At 28.6% G+C, this 17,144-nt stretch overlaps 1 protein-coding gene across 2 annotated transcripts in view; it reads right to left on the bottom strand.

Moving 5' to 3' along the window:
* Positions 1-17,144, bottom strand: part of LOC101234558 (L-fucose kinase) — a 96,728-nt gene that overhangs the window by 48,313 nt on the left and 31,271 nt on the right. For both annotated transcript variants that reach the window (XM_065791566.1, XM_065791567.1), the window contains exons 13-18: positions 15,050-15,109; positions 14,823-14,945; positions 11,814-11,915; positions 4,091-4,215; positions 3,386-3,463; positions 3,123-3,259 (exon numbers count right to left, since the gene is read on the bottom strand). In XM_065791566.1, coding sequence (XP_065647638.1) covers positions 3,123-3,259; positions 3,386-3,463; positions 4,091-4,215; positions 11,814-11,915; positions 14,823-14,945; positions 15,050-15,109 — 625 coding nt within the window. The remainder of the gene's footprint in view (positions 1-3,122; positions 3,260-3,385; positions 3,464-4,090; positions 4,216-11,813; positions 11,916-14,822; positions 14,946-15,049; positions 15,110-17,144) is intronic.

Raw genomic sequence — 17,144 nt, 5'->3', positions numbered from 1 at the left:
GTTTTTTAAAATTGGAAGCACAGATACTATTTTCCAGTAGGCAGGAAAAAAAGATTTGGTCAAGCACTTAATAAATAGTTTAGAGAGAATTGAAGAGAGTTCTGGAGAACAATTTTGTAAGACTATGACAGGAATGTTGTCTATATCACGAGCTCTAGAGAGTTTGATGGAGAAATGAACTTAGAAACAAAAGCCAGAGTGATTTGAATATCTAACAATGAGTTAACCTTTAGTACTTTTTTAAATTGATTTCTTACAATAATGAAAGGAGGTTTGTTCTCAATAGAGTTTTGAAAAAGAATGATTACAATCAGGTATAACAGCTTCACATGAAAGTGAAAATCATGGAGTAAAATGAGGCTTAACTTGAAATCATTAAGGAATAAAAGTTTCCATACATGGCTGGATCTAAGAGATTATGTAATATTAGTAGAGAGATGAAAGACATTATCTTACAGATTTTCACAAAAAAAATAGCAAAAAGAACTCTTTTACTTTATTTGTTTAATATTTTCTTGTATTCTTCAGACCTTTCTTATTTTTTCTATTTCTTTTTTTTTCCTCTGTTAGATAAACAATTCTGCTTATTACAGTGTCATTTCAATAAACAAATATTAAAAAAAAAAAATTATTAAAAGATTATTAACTAAATATATATATATATACATATATATATATATATATTTATATATATATATATATATATATACACACACACACACACACATATCTATCTATATATATATATATATATATATATATATATATATATATATATATATATATATATATATATATATATATATATATATATATATATATATATATATATATATATCTATATATCTCTATATATATCTATACATATATATATATGTGTGTGTGTGTGTATATGTATATATATATATATATATATATATATATATATATATATATATATATATATATATATATATACGCCCAAACAATAGCGCTTCAGTCGCTATGGAGCATTGGTGCATACAACATCGTGTATTTGCTGTCGAGTAGTTTTTTAGAAACAATGATTCTGTAGTCACAGTGCAACATCTTTTCCGTCAAAATTTTAGAGTTGGATAGTTTTAGAGTTCAATATTTTATATGTCGAGGTGCAGTGCCTGATCGAAATACCGTACTCTGATGGGTTGCAGCATTTAGAAGTACTGGTTCTGTGATAAAAAAGAAACCACCTGGTCTTCCCCGTTCAGTTCGTACTCTGGAAAATGTAGACTGAGTCAGAACGGCAGTTGTTACTAGTCCTTGACAATCGACTAGACAACATGCTGTAGTGCTGGGTATGTCACGTCGCCCGCTTCACCGCATCTTACATGATGACCTCAAGTTTCATCCATACAAAATAATGATCATCCAGCAGCTTAATGAAGGGGATTTTGTACAGCGCAGAGAGTTTTTTCGCATAATGGATGCTACAGTCTTCATGAGTAATGAAGCACATTTTCATCTAGACGGTTACATCAATGTTGTCAAACCTGTCAGTATTGGGCATCGGAGAACCCACGAGAATTACACCAAAGACCTCTGCACAGTTTAAAGGTAACAGTGTGGTGCTGCATTTCAAAGTTGGGGATTGTTGGACCCTATTTTTTTGAAGAGGAAGGAATTGCAGTGACTGTTACATCAGCTCGCTTCGTTGAAATGTTAAAAAACTTCCTTCATCCAGAACTTGAAAAGGGTCAAGTGAACATGAGAAACATTTGGTTTCAGCAGGATAGTGCCACAGCTCACAGGGCGAGATCATCCACGGAAGTGGTTCAACAAATGTTCTTAAGACATGTGATTTCGAGATTTGGTGATGTTCACTTGCCCCCTTGCTCACCCAACCTGTCGATATGTGACTTCTTTTTGTGAGGATATTTGAAATCAAGTCTTCATGAACAAGCCTCACACATTCAATGACCTTAAGAATTCCATTTGTCAGGAAATTGAAGCCGTGCCAAATGAAATGTTGGAGAAAGCCGTCTGTAATTTTCAGAAGAGGATCCAAATTTGTATCCAGCAAGACGGACGTCATCTCAAAGAAATTATTTTCTGAACCTAAATATGGTATGTAATATCAAAAACTGCATTAAAAAACCTATCATTTAATACTTGTTTTTATTATTTTAAACCCATTGTGTCCCAGTAATTCAATATTGAAAAACATGCGTTTCCCCTGCACCACCCTGTATATTTATATGCATATATATATATATATATATATATATATATATATATATATATATATATATATATATATATATATATATATATATGTATGTATGTATGTATGTATGTATGTATGTATGTATGTATGTATGTATGTATGTATGTATGTATGTATGTATGTATGTATGTATAGACACACACACATTCTTGCTTGGTCATTTTTTAATTTTACCATTGTCAGGTCAGTTATAGGTTGCTTTTAAAAAAAAAATTTAATAAAAATTAAAAAAAAAAAAAGACTGGAAAAACTTTTTTTTTTTAACTTTTTTTAATTATTTGATAGACTGCCTGCCTCAAACAAACTCTTAGTCGATGTTGCAGCACTTTTTTGTAGCAGCAGGAGGAGGCTACTTAATTGTGGTTATAACCCTCTCTCAACTCTATAACTCCCAAACACGAAACTTGACGAACAAGGGCGCTGCGCGGAGAAACAAGTTGAGCGCAGTACTACCAGGGACGTGGTGGGGATCGAACTCGGAACCTCTCGCTTATGAAGTGAGTCTATCACTACACCACTACCTCTGATATATATATATATATATATATATATATATATATATATATATATATATATATATATATATATATATATATATATATATATATATATATATATATATATATACATATATATATATATATATATATATATATATGTATATATATATATATATATATATATATATATACACATTAGGGTGATTCTTAAAACAACTTGTTTTGAAATTGTCTGCTGCCACCCCCTTAGTGTGCTCTATGTAATAAATTAATACTAAATTAAAAAAACAATCAGGCCAATTAAATTTGCGTTATTGCGGTTTTTTTAAAAAACGATTAATTTTCAATTAAATTAATGGTTCTAACTTGAATTTAAATACCTTTATCTAAACAAGCTAAAAGTTTATCAAAATAGCCTTCTAGTACGGCACTTCTAAAGAATGGTAAGAGACAAGTGTTTGATTTAGCAAGAAGATCACTTATAACTTTCTTTTTGCCAATTTGAAATTGAAGATTGCTAAATTAAATTTCAAAACAAAATTAAAAGAAGAATAAAAACTATTATTACTCAATCATTTTTATTTATAATTGTCTATGTTCTTAAGTGAAGTAAACAACAAAAAATTATTAAATATCAAAAAACCTTCGCCATGTTAATTCTTCAACAGGATCAGCTAAATCAAGTATTTCTAATAACGAAAGCCGCCAACAACATCTCCATCTAAAATGAAGATTATATGGTAAATCTCACACAAGTGAAAAAACACACAGGTAAACATACACACACACACACAAAAAAAAGCCAAAAAAAAATTTATTTCCATATTATACTAGGATAAAACTAAAACTTTAATTAACTTTTGAATAACTTTAATTTTTTTGACTTTTAAATTGTTAAAATGTTAAAAATTCTTAAAATTATAAGAATATATTTGAATAGTTAAAATTATTTGTATTTTTAATTTGCTTGAGTATGTTCATGTGAGAGTGATAACTTCTTTATAGTTCCCTACAACTTCATGTGTTGAAAACACACATCCTTATACTTAATGTGTGTGTACAATGACAAAAAGTTGAAAAAATTTACAATTAATCTACACACAAAAATATTTCCTTCAATCTTAACAGTAGCTGAGTAGTGGTAGTAACGCATTCGACTCTCTGCGCAGCGGCCTTGTTGTTGTCAAGGTTCTTGTTTTGGAATTTAAGGATTGATAAAGAGTTTTAGTCAAATAAAAAAAATTGTCTCTTTCTGGTGGCTTGCTCCGCTATTGAGATATGAACAATTCAAAAAAAAAAAATTTTTGATTTGCAACAAAATAAATCAGTATGAAAAAAACAAAATTACCTTGCAGCCATTTTGGGACTAGTGTATTTACCCTGCAGCCATAAAAGATAAGAAATATCTAGCTTGTCTTTAGGACTATAGACCGGATATAATCGAGCATTTAACATGCACCTTTTATTTTCAGCCTAATAAGTAAACCAATTGTACATTGAAAACATTAAATTCAAAATAGTTTTATAAAAAAGAAACTTAAAATGAAAATACAAATACAAAATAAAAATTTTAAATTATATATATAAAAAAAGAAAAAAACTTTCATAGATGACATTATATATTTCAGTCCTCAGAATAAGGGTCAGCATTTGAAAATGCCAACCTAACCGCCGACCTAAAAGTGTTTGAGGTTGGCAAAAAACTTTCGACCTTGGAACTATGTTTTATGGTAAGAGCTTTGCTCTTACCATAAATCAAACCTTTTTGCCAACCTGATGCTGACCTATGAAAGATTGAGGTCAGCAAATTATTGCTGACCTTCTTTTTTTCCTAATTTCAAGAGTGGATATTTCTTTTTCTTTTTTTTTTTTTCACCTTCACTTACAACAAAGCTGTAAGCAACCACTAATTTGAGCTGGAAGTTACTGGAAGAGAAATGATGAAGATTGTAGAGCAAGATAATGATTGACAGACGACTTAAAGGATCGTAAATTATATGAACCAGGAAGGCAAGATAAAGGAAGCGAATTCAAAAAAATTGTTCGAGGAAAAAAACTAGAGGAATAAGAGTTTTTGGAGCACTTAGAAACAGTAACAGAAAAAGGATGAGACTAAATTGAATGACGATTACAACGATGTGATATGGTTGGAGGTTGGCTACAAGAGCAGATCCAACTATGTTTTCAATGCTTTTTTGCACCTTGTCTAAAAGAGAAAGGGCATTATTAGAAGATCTGCCCCAGATATGGCATCAGTATTCCATACAAAGCCGGAATTGAGATTTAAAGAGAATAGAATCTGGAGTAAGAAAGTGTTGAGCTTAATAAAGAGATAAAACCTTAGCAGATGCTAATTTTGCAACAGATTTAATATATGGTTCCCAAAAATGATTTGAAGTAAGAGTTAATCCTAGAAGATGAAGAGTAGATGACTCATCAAGTATATTACTGTTCATAAAGATAGGAAGATCTAAGTTATTGCAATAACAATCGGCAGAAAAAAATTGATTTCCATCTAAATTAAAGTTCACCAGCCACTATGAGCCCCATGCTGTAGCAGAAGTGAGATCCTTTTCAAGCTCAAATACCCCCTCCAAGCAATCAGAGAGTGTTGGCTTCTTATGACGACAAGAATAAATGGTAGTGTCATCAGCGAACAATGCTACCTTAGATGTCAGAATATCTGGAAGATCGTTAATATAAATTAAATAGAGTAGGCCAAATATAGAAACCCGAGAAACCCCTGAAATGACAGGATATAAAGAAGAGTGCTGTCCATCGAGGACAACTGCCAAACTTTATCAAAAGCTTTAGAAATGTCAAGAGCGATGACCTTAACCTCTCCACTTTTATCTAAAGCACAATAAAACCTATCGGTTATTACTGTAAGCAAATCAGCTGTTGAATGAGATGATTGAAATCCATATTGATGATCAAAAAGTAAGTTATTAGATTCAAGATGAGACATTAAGTGTTTGTTAATTAAAGATTCAAAAACCTTGCTTGTGATAGGAAGAAGACTAATGGGACGGTAGTTAGATGAATCAGAAGGAAATGCATGATTTTTAACGACTGTACACATAATACTGCACATTAGACTATACACATTACAGGCCTTGTTACGAGATTTCGCTGCGTAGCGCAAAAACGCGTAACGCATTTCTAAGTAACTCAACTCATCAAATATATTTTGCATCGTTAGAAGTTATATTGCGTCACTCGCGTCTTTTCAAGTACCGCATTGTAATTAAAGTTATTTTATTAACGCGTTAATAAAAAGTCATACAAACAGTTGTTTTTTTTCTCACTATAACAAAAGTTACAAATAAAATCTAAGTTCTTATTTAAAAAATAATTTTTATTATTTTTTTCAAATATGAACTAAACTTTATTTTGAAAAAAATATTTTTTTCATGAAACGTAAAATAATGTTTATTTTCTTATGATTTTACAGTTGGTTTATGGTTATTTTATTAACTGTTAATAAATTTTTTCTTATTTAATATGTGAACTCATTTTAATGTTTTTAAACAAGAAAGAGTTTTTTTTTGTTGCTTATCAGTTACCAATAACATATTCGTGATCATAATTTATTTTCATAAATTAAACGAACGTCATTAAAACTTTACGTTATTGAATTAACAATAAACAAAATATCTTATTAATAAAATATTTACATTAAAATAAATCGTACATTTTTTAAACTATTATGACTAAAAATAAATTTTATATTTAAAAGAAATTTATATATTTAATTCCTTAAGATAAAACTTATTAAAACACTTAATTTTTTTTAACTAATTTTTAACAATAACAAAAAAATTATTTAACAAACTGTTTCTTTAACAAAAAATCTATTAGTTTACAATTGCGGTTAGATGCTTTTACGACTTTATTTCTTCTGAATAAACGTCACGTTAACGACAATCAAAAGATAATTTAAATATTCTAAAAGATATAAGTTTTTGCGTAGCGCAAAACTGCTGAACGCGTAGGCAAATCACCTTTTCGCAAGCAAAATGCAAGCTGCATAACGCTTCTTAACAAGACCTGACATTAATACAAGTTAAAATCATCTGTAAAAATCATCAGCAAAAAGCAGTTAGGGATTGAGAAAGGAAAAAGTTGTGGGCTTTAATGCCTACAGAGTCACTGACACTAGAGCCAAGCCGTTCAGTGTGATGAGCATTAAGTCACCGAAAACAACAATATTGGCTGATGGATAAAGAGAGAGGGCTTGGTCAATTTGATCAGAAATAACATCAAAAAGAGTGCAGTCTTGAGATGAAGGAGAGCGATATAAAACAAAGAGAAAAGTGATAGAGTGAAGTGGTGTTAAACAAAAGCACATAAAAGAAGAGTCTGTTGATTCAAACCTAGTTTCCCAACAAATGGCTGAATTCTTACGAATGTAAATGCCAAGGCCAAGCATGTGACTATTGGAGTCTTTACAAATTAAAGGAAGATAACCATCAACAATAAGATCGCAAGTTGAGACACCTGAACTCAAGTTAGTCTCACAAAGAGCAAGTAGGTTTGGTGAACTTTGCGAGAGACTCAACAGAAGAAAAGTTACTTCGAAGACCACGAATATTAGTGAATGATAGGTTTAGAGAACTTGGTGATGATGATGGTTTTTTGTGTTTTATAATTTTTGGTACTTTATTCATTTTCAAATTTGTTAAAGAACTTGACTCAAAGCATTGACAGTACTAAGTACACTGTTTAATAGTCCAAGTAATTGCCTCATTACTATTAATAAAACCTAAGCTGTAACGAAGGGCTCCAAATGTGGCCTTGACAATGCACACCAAAAGTACAAATAGGGACACCATCCATGGCCAACATAGCACTGTTAAAACATTGATAGTTTTAAGCTGTTGATAGAATCAGCCTCTCTGAGAGCTACCACAGAATTCGGGAAACCTGACTACCAACCGGCCTCAGAACCATATAACTGATTTTAAGAGCTGTACCCTCATTAGGAGATAATAGAATCATTTGCCTAATCATAAAAACAGAGACACAAGCAAAACCCATGCATTGAGTTAATAAGATCTAGCATTCAACATCCTAAACTGAAAATAATGTATTAAAAATACATCTGCGCCAGCCTACTAGATGAAGAAGGAATGCGAGGCTGGTCAACAGATAGAACCTGTTTTTGCCTTTGTCATTGGCTAGGAGGCCTTCTTAAAGACAGTAGCCGGATGTGTTTAACATCTGCCCAAGATGAGTATTTTTACCGAGACAACATCTCTTGATACTTTAAATTCAAACAATAATATTATATATATATATATATATATATATATATATATACACTAGGGATATGACTTTTTTGCAACCTACTAGGCCTGTATCGTAATTCAATGAACTTTTATGTAAAAAGAACGAATAGATGTTTCATTTTGACATATTTTGAAAAAAGGTCACCCCAAAACCAAAAAATCGAATTTTCAATAGGTACACTTTTGTACAGTAAATGAATATTAAAGGCTGAAGATGTTGTAAGAGTCATACTCCTGTTGTTATTTTATTTATTTATGCAACATGTACTGTGATATAACAAAAAACATTATGTGATATATAATTATACAAGTATTACAAAATTAACAGTATCAAAGCGTCTAGTACAACAATATACATAACTGTCTGTGTCTATAGGCCTACTGTGTTTAGTACATGGGTCACATGATGCTCACGTCTCATAAAGAGTCTAGCGCTTATTACTTAGAATGAATCGAAGTTGCAGTTTGTCTTTCTTTCTGCAGGAAGCATACAGGTCTTGCATCACCTTGATTGCACGTTCAGCTATCTGATTACTTCGTGGTATGTCGATGACGGATGGCTCTTTCTTCCAGTGATTTTTGAATGACTGCAATGCCTTTTTGTAAGGCTTCAATACATCAGATAAATTCTTGAAGTCATTATCATTGTACTTTTGACTACTAAACCAATGTTCTGCCCACTCATATGAAATGAACCTGCAAACCTTCTCCAAATTCTTTCTCGCTTCAGGCATAAGAATGAACGCCAGAATGGCGAGAATGGCTCTTGAGTTCCATCTGGCATTGCTCATATTAGGAATGTTCTGAAAGTGAATCAGAGGGAAGTTTCTTTGTTCTTCATAGAACCTAAACACTCTTGTTAAATGGTACAAAAACTTCATATCGTCTCTCCACCCTGATTTATCAAGAATTTCTACAGTTCCATTCACAAACTTATCCTTCAGTTCATCATACTTATTCAACAGTTCAGACACAAATGGGTATTCAATGTTTGGAGATTTGGTATCACCCCCAAGTTCTTCGTCCATCACCAGACGGAGAATCCTGTCTAGTACGTGATGCTGACAACCGATAAATTGTGGTATTGTGACACCCTTTAATTTAAACATACGTTGCAACTTCACAACAACTCCATTTCTCTTCCCAGTATTGACGTTTGTTGTATCAGTAATGATCATCTTAATTGAATTCCACAAATTGTATTCATCAATAAGTTTGGCAATTTTTTCAGCAACAGTTTCAGCTTTGCCATCTTTTAAACGCAGTGCATCAAGTTTCACGTCAGTTCTTTCATTCTGAAGTACAACTACCTGATATTCCTTATCATCTATTCGTTTGCCGTCAAAGTGTAAGGACCACTGTTCCATTTTAAGTTGTTGTATCATTTCTTTTTTTAATTTACCTGCCTCTTTGAATATGGACTTGTAAATTGCTGATTGACTTGGAGTTGGAATATCAATACCTTGTTGTGATAATACATTGCATATTTTAGCAGCTTTCTTTGTGGAAACTCCACTTGATGTAACCATACTTACAGCAAATTTACTTTTGTAGTGCTTTCTAGTTTTTTTCTGAGTGTCCTCATCATCGTCTTTATCACCGTCGTCGTCTTCATCATCTTTACTCTTACTTTTGCAGTTTTCAGATTCAGTACCACTGTCTGTGGTAGACAGGACTTGTGATGTGGAAGGTATTGCTGTTCCAGACTGGACTTTCCTTCTCTTGGAAGGGTGAATGGTTTCTTTACTTGCCACTTGTCCTGTTGAGTACCCCACCTGTCCTTTACTTTCTTTTTGTAGGTGGTATAGACGTTTATCTTCCGAGGATAACCACTGGCCATTCACTTTCGTGATGTCAAATAATGCATTGAGAACATCATATTTTCCACGCTTGACACATTCATCATAGACCTTCAGCACCTTCATAAGCTTTGCTCTTATCACTTGATCAGACACACGTGGAAAATTCAGTTTATTGTCCCACAATTTTGTAATTTCCTTAGAAATTTGGTCTATTCGTTCTTTTCTTCCTTTAACATATGCTCCGAGAAACTGGTATCTTCCTACGATCTGCAATTGAAGTGGTATTCTGGATTTTTCATCGAGTGAATGTTCTTCTACAGCCACGCTTCCTCTTCTTCTGTGTGACTCTTGAAATCTCACCAAATTTTTAGTCCAAGTCTTCTTGTTCTTTGTTACTGTGGTATGACTTTTCTTGTGAGACATCATATAATATTGTTACGACTTTACGGATAGCTGAGCGTAAATATCCGTTTATTAAAGTCGTTTAATTAATAAAATACTTTAACTGTATAGTAATCCAATTATAGTTCGATAATCCAGTCAATGTTGATAACAGTTCGATAATCCAGTCCGTATCCTAACGATAATGCTACAACTACTTATACTTCGTACACTTACAGCGTCTTTAGTTCGCTACAGTAGTTCCTTATTAGCTCAGTTACACGCAGAGTACTTCATAGAACTATTCACATTATCAACACTGAGCTCTGACAGCAGCTCGCTTATATAATTATTTAGAGCTTTCAGAATGTTCTACTAAGTTCTATAATCTTCTACAGTCTGTTACAGTCGTCTATATCACCGTGGTAACACAATGACGTCATCACATAACAATTCCAAGTATTTGCCGGCACACGGCCGTTTCGTTGCCATGGTAACGTGTGGCGTTATATTTATAAATTCATAACAAAATAATGAAATAAATAGAATTAAGCTGAGAATTAAGCTTAAGATTAAAACATCGGTCAAAAATGAATGTATAAAAATGGTAAATCAAATTTTTATTTTGGGGGTGACCTTTTTTTGTTGCAGAAAGCTATTTGGGCCTTTTTTCATGATTTTAGGTAAAAGTTCATCGATTTATGATACAGGAAACATTTTATTTGAAAAAAAATTAAAAAGTCATATCCCTAATATACACACACACATACATACATATATATACATGCATATATATATATATATATATATATATATATATATATACACATACACATATATATATATATATATATATATATATATATATATATACACAGTTATATATATATATATATCATAAATAATATTATTATATACATATATTATTATATATTATATACATACATATATATGTATATATATGTGTGTGTTTGTATATATATATATATATATATATATATATATATATATATATATATATATATATATATGTATATATATGTGTGTGTGTATATATATATATATATATATATATATATATATATATAATGTATATAATACTATAAATATTAATAAATATATATATATGTGTATATATAAATGTGTATATATATATATATATATATATATATATATATATATATATATATATATATATATATATATAATGTATATAATACTATAAATATATAATAAATATATATATATATATGTGCATATATATATATATATATATATCATAAATAATATTATTATATACATATATTATTATATATTATATATATACATATATATATTATATATATACATATATATATTATATATTATATATATACATATATATATGTGTGTATATATATATAAATATAAATATATATATATATATATATATATATATATATATATATATATATATATATATATATATATATATATATATATATATATATAATGTATATAATACTATAAATATATAATAAATTAGTGTATTTTCTGTAAATAAAAAACTATATTCTTAAAACTTTATAACCATTAGATTAAATAAAAGCAAACTAACAATGTCTGGTGACCATAATTCTGACGGTAAAATTCCAGTTCTTTCAAATAATGAGCACCATGGTTGATTAAAAATAGTTGTACCTTCAAAAACTAAGGATTTCTAAAAATAAAAAAAAATTACTGTATCAATAAAAATATCTAATTAAAGTACCCTCCTAGATTTTAGTGGTCTTCTTGACCTTGGGTAGGCAAATTAACATGAAAAATAATAATGATAGAGTGGGAAATCTAACAATCTGGGATATGTAAGGAAATCAAAAAAGAATATATAAAGAACAAAAAAATAATTCTTTTACATGAAATTTTTACTTTTTAGTGTTGACATTAAAAAAAAAAAAACTTAGTTTCACTGTTCTCCCACCCTTTTCTGGAGGGTATGATTGACATTTTTTCTTAATTTTTGGGTTAACATGCTGTTTTTAAAGTTGTTTATTTATAAGCTTTTGATCCCCTTAGATTTTAGCACCTAATAATTAATATGCAATTCAACTATTATAATAATTATACAATGTTTAATTATTATAATAATTGCACAATGTTCAACTATTGCACAATAATTGCACAATGTTCAACTATTGCACAATAATTGCACAATGTTCAACTATTGCACAATAATTGCTCAATGTTCAACTATTGCACAATAATTGCACAATGTTCAACTATTGCAATAATTGCACCATGTCTTTAATTGTAACTATTGATTAGTTTGATTGAATAGATTGCTTTAGTTGACAAATTTCAATTTGTCAATTAATGCAGTCTATTTAGTCAATTCATCAAATATGACATGTATGTAACTTTATTTTTTGTCTGTAAGAATAAATCTACTATGAAAAAATTGCATAAATTATTTATCTTCTGTTTATAAAGTTGCTTTCTTTGAAATTTACCAAAATACCATTTAGGGGCTGTTTATATGAAGCAGGCTAGCCCGGTTAGCTAGGCTGGCTCACTTAAATGAGATTTCAACATGTTTAACATTTACCGCTAAAAATTAATCTTGCTGACTTAAGAAACAAGTTAGCCTGGATAACTGAGATCTTGCCTTATTTTGGTGGGATCCTACCAGGTGAGAATTTTTTTTCCATATAAACATAAACAAGTGAGCCCGGCCTATGAATGACGCTAATTGGATAATTATAAAAGAAACCAAAAATAAAGATAAACAAAAAAAGCTAATCACTTTAATTCTATTATCCTATCAAAAACATTCCCAATTGTTTTTAAAATTATCAATTAAATAAAAACACGTAATTCAAAATTAAAATAAAATTCTAATGTAAACAATTAGTTTTTTATGTTGTTATTTTATTAATCAGCCAGCTAACTGGGCCCTACTATGTTTTTAGCTATAAAAACTTTTTGAGATTTTTGAGGGAATTAAACCTTAATTCTATTCTTAAACCTTTTAATTCTAAGAATTTAACTTTTTTTCTAGATGTTATTTTGTCGACTAAATGATGAAGTATTTACTTTATATTGCCGACTTTTAAAATTTAAACTTAAATAAGAAACAACTAACATATTACTTATAACTAATTTCTCTACAAAGAAACCATTGTCAAAAAACCATATTGAAAGTCGAATTTTCTAATCTTGCAAAAAACTGCTTTGAGTTTTCTAATGGCAAGTCCATTTCAGTAAAACATATTATTCACGTTTACCAAAAAGCAACAACAACAATGACAGAGTTTTGAAACTTCTTTATTTAATGGATGGATTGTAATAAGGATTATCTTCACTTCATGTAAGGATAATTTTTTGAGTGTCTTGTTCATATTTTATACAAGTTAGCAATCACAAAATGGCAAGCAAGAGGAGAGGCAAAGAAAGCTCTTCTTAAAAAACAAAAATGAGACTCATTGTTAAAAATCTTATATTTCACGTCTTGGATCAGGAAGTTCAAATGACAGTAGTATGCATGAAAAATCTTTTCAAATACATACATTTCCCAAAATTATAGGAACAAAAAAAAGATAAAAGGAAAAAAATAGAACTAATTGTAAAGTAGCACATAATCTAACTTTGCATATCAAGTGGATTTGATCTTATTATTAGCAACCTTTTTTTTTTTTTACTTTTACTGGTAACTGCAAAGCTCTAACAATGCTTGCATCATTGGTAATTACATGTTCATAAAAACTTATGGAGTGAAAGTAATAGTAAGTTTATTTTAGCTTTAATCTGCTTAATGAAGCAAAAATGCAAAAAAATAAAAATTTTTAAAAAACATTAGGAAAAGCATTTTAGTAAAAATTCTAGTATGATGATAAACAAATATGCGATGAAAAAACTTTTATGTAAATATGATCCAGTTATTTCATCTTATAGAAAAAAATGAATCCCTAATTAAAAAAAAACTTTCTCCTGGTGTTGCTGAACTTTTTTTATGATTTTTTTATTCATAATGTTTTTTTGTAATTTTTTGACTACTTTTTAGATTTTTAAGTAAAAAAATATAAGCTTGATATTCATTTTTTAAGGTTGGCATAATTAAACTATAACAATTTGAATAACAAAAACCACTACAAAAATTTCAGAACAAAAAGACTATTTTATCCTTTTACCCCAATGTGTGATTTCTTAACAAGTTTATGTAAATATACCACTGCTACACCCGCCCACCCTTCTCCATCCCACAGGCCAAAAAAGCCTCTACAGTCAAGGAGGCTACTGGCTACTTTAATTGTGGTTAGAACTCTATCCCACCTCAACAACTCTGAAACACAAACTTTGACAAACAAGGTTGCTGCACAGAGAAAAATGGTGAGCGTGGTGCTACGCAGGACATGGTGGGGATTGAACTCGAAACTTCCTGCTTATCAGGCGAGCGCTCTATCAGTACACCACAATCACATAATAACACCGCACACCATGGCTTGATATGTGGTTTTATTTTATGGCAATTTTCATTTGACACATTAATCAATGTGCTTATTTAAGAACAATAGTTATTCTTACAGTTACAAAGCTTTGAAAGGTATAAGCAAAAAAAAAAAAAGGAAACCTGTAAATCATCGTTAAGTCCAAACATAACAAGTGCAGTAGTTGATGAACTGGTGTCATTTAGCTTCAAAAAAAATCTTTCTAAGACCATACCACTTGGTAACTGAAGTGGAGTTGTTAAATTCTAAAAATTAATTACAGAAAAAAAAATGCCTTATTTGAATGTCATTAGTAGAAAAATCAACATTTTAATAAAATTATAAAATTTCTATGTTAATGTATTTTCACCTCAAAATCTGTTGATGAAATGTTTACAAGCATACATTGCTGACCAATTGAAACTTCACTCTAAAAACACTAAATCTGTGCAAACCAGAACATTAAAACAAAAAATTTACACATAAAACATTTATAATTTACTTTGATATTAAAAATACTTGATATACTTACATTGATATTAAAAAAAAGAAGTGAGCATGGTCATATTTTTAGATATGCATAGTTAACACAATGTGTAGGTATGTGAATTTGTCTATGTTATCATTATTATTACTGTTATAATTGTAAGTGAATTTATGAATTAAATACATAAGTACAGGCCATTTATTACATACATTAGTACAGGCCTTCTCGTGAGAAATGTGCAGTTGCACGCATTATATGTACAAGCATATAATATTTTGTTTTGACATTTATGTGTATATATTTATATATATATATATATATATATATATATATATATATATATATATATATATATATATATATATATATATATATATATATATACATACATACATACATACATACATATATATATATATATATATATATATATATATATATATATATATATATATATATATATATATATATATATATATATGTATATTGTTTTGACATTTATGTATATATATATATATATATATATATATAAATATATATATATATATATATATATAATCTTTGAAAGTCATTTTCTTGTTATACGTTAAAATATGGGTAGAATTTAATAAATACGGCTGCGTATAAACTTTTTTTTATATATATATATATATTTAAAAAAAAGTTTATACGCAGCTGTATTTATTGAATTCTACCCATATATATGTATATATATATATATATATATATATATATATATATATATATATATATATATATATATATATATATATATATATATATATATATATATATATATATATATATATATATATATATATTATTTTTCAATTCACCTCCCCAAGGCCATGAAGGCCACTACAGTCAACGAGGCTACTTTTAGTTAGGGTTACAACCCCTTAAAGTTATTAGATATATTAAAGATGCTTATTGAAATTTTCAATTTTTACTTTTTCAAAACAATTTTTAACACATTTGCCTAGTGCACACAAATTAATGATAATTAATATGCAATGATCTAATGATTGTCAACTGTTGATACTAAAGACTAAAGAGTAATTTTTATACTAACCCATTGATACTAAAGACTAAAGAGTAATTTTTTTTTTTTTAATTTAGTTTGTTAAATTTATTTACTAATGAAAAAAATTATAAACTTGAAAAAATTAAAACAAATGGAACTAAAAATAAAAGGAAAGTTGTTTTAACATTTCTTCAAAACTTTTAAAAATAATATCATATTAAGTATTTAATAATAAGTTAATAAAAATTTCATTTAATTGGTGTTGTTAAATGCACAATAAAAAATAAAAACTATAATAAACATAATAATTCTATATATTCTATTAGATTATGTATATTTCAGCAAAGCTTAAAAATTTTTTTCAAAACTTTTAAAAGTGTTATTAATATGCAAACAAACATTACTTCACTTTAAGAAAACTGAAATTTTTTAAAAAAAAGCACACTATAGAAGAAAGCAATTGTATAGTTTAAGCATGGTTTCTTTTAAAGTAATTACAAATGCATTCATTTCAAGTGAATTTTGCATGCTTTTGTTAACGTTTGCAAAAACCATACTAGAACATTACTACTTTCTTCAATAGCATACTTAGTTATTTTACTTAAAAGTACGCTATTGTACGAAGAAAGTAATTGAGTTTTAGCATGAATTCTTTTAAACTCTTTAAAATGCAATTTAAATTTTAGTACCTAATTGTTTTTTATTATAAATATGTATTTTTTATAATAAATAAAAAACAACCAATCGCATAAATATTTTTTAAAAAATTGCTGAAGTAATGCATTTGTTTTTAAAATTTTTAAGAGAATGCCAATGTTTGCATAAGCAAGTAAAGAAACGTGACATTTGTCTTTTTTCAAAAAAATGTTTGCAAGTTTCTCAATTTGTCGCCCCCTGTATATATATATATATATATATATATATATATATATATATATATACAGCTTTGGCCAA

This window comes from Hydra vulgaris, chromosome 02, assembly GCF_038396675.1.
Source record: "Hydra vulgaris chromosome 02, alternate assembly HydraT2T_AEP".
NCBI classification, from domain to species: Eukaryota; Metazoa; Cnidaria; class Hydrozoa; order Anthoathecata; family Hydridae; genus Hydra; species Hydra vulgaris.
The sequence above is the reverse complement of the archived record's forward strand: the minus strand, read 5'-3'. Positions and strand labels throughout refer to the sequence as shown.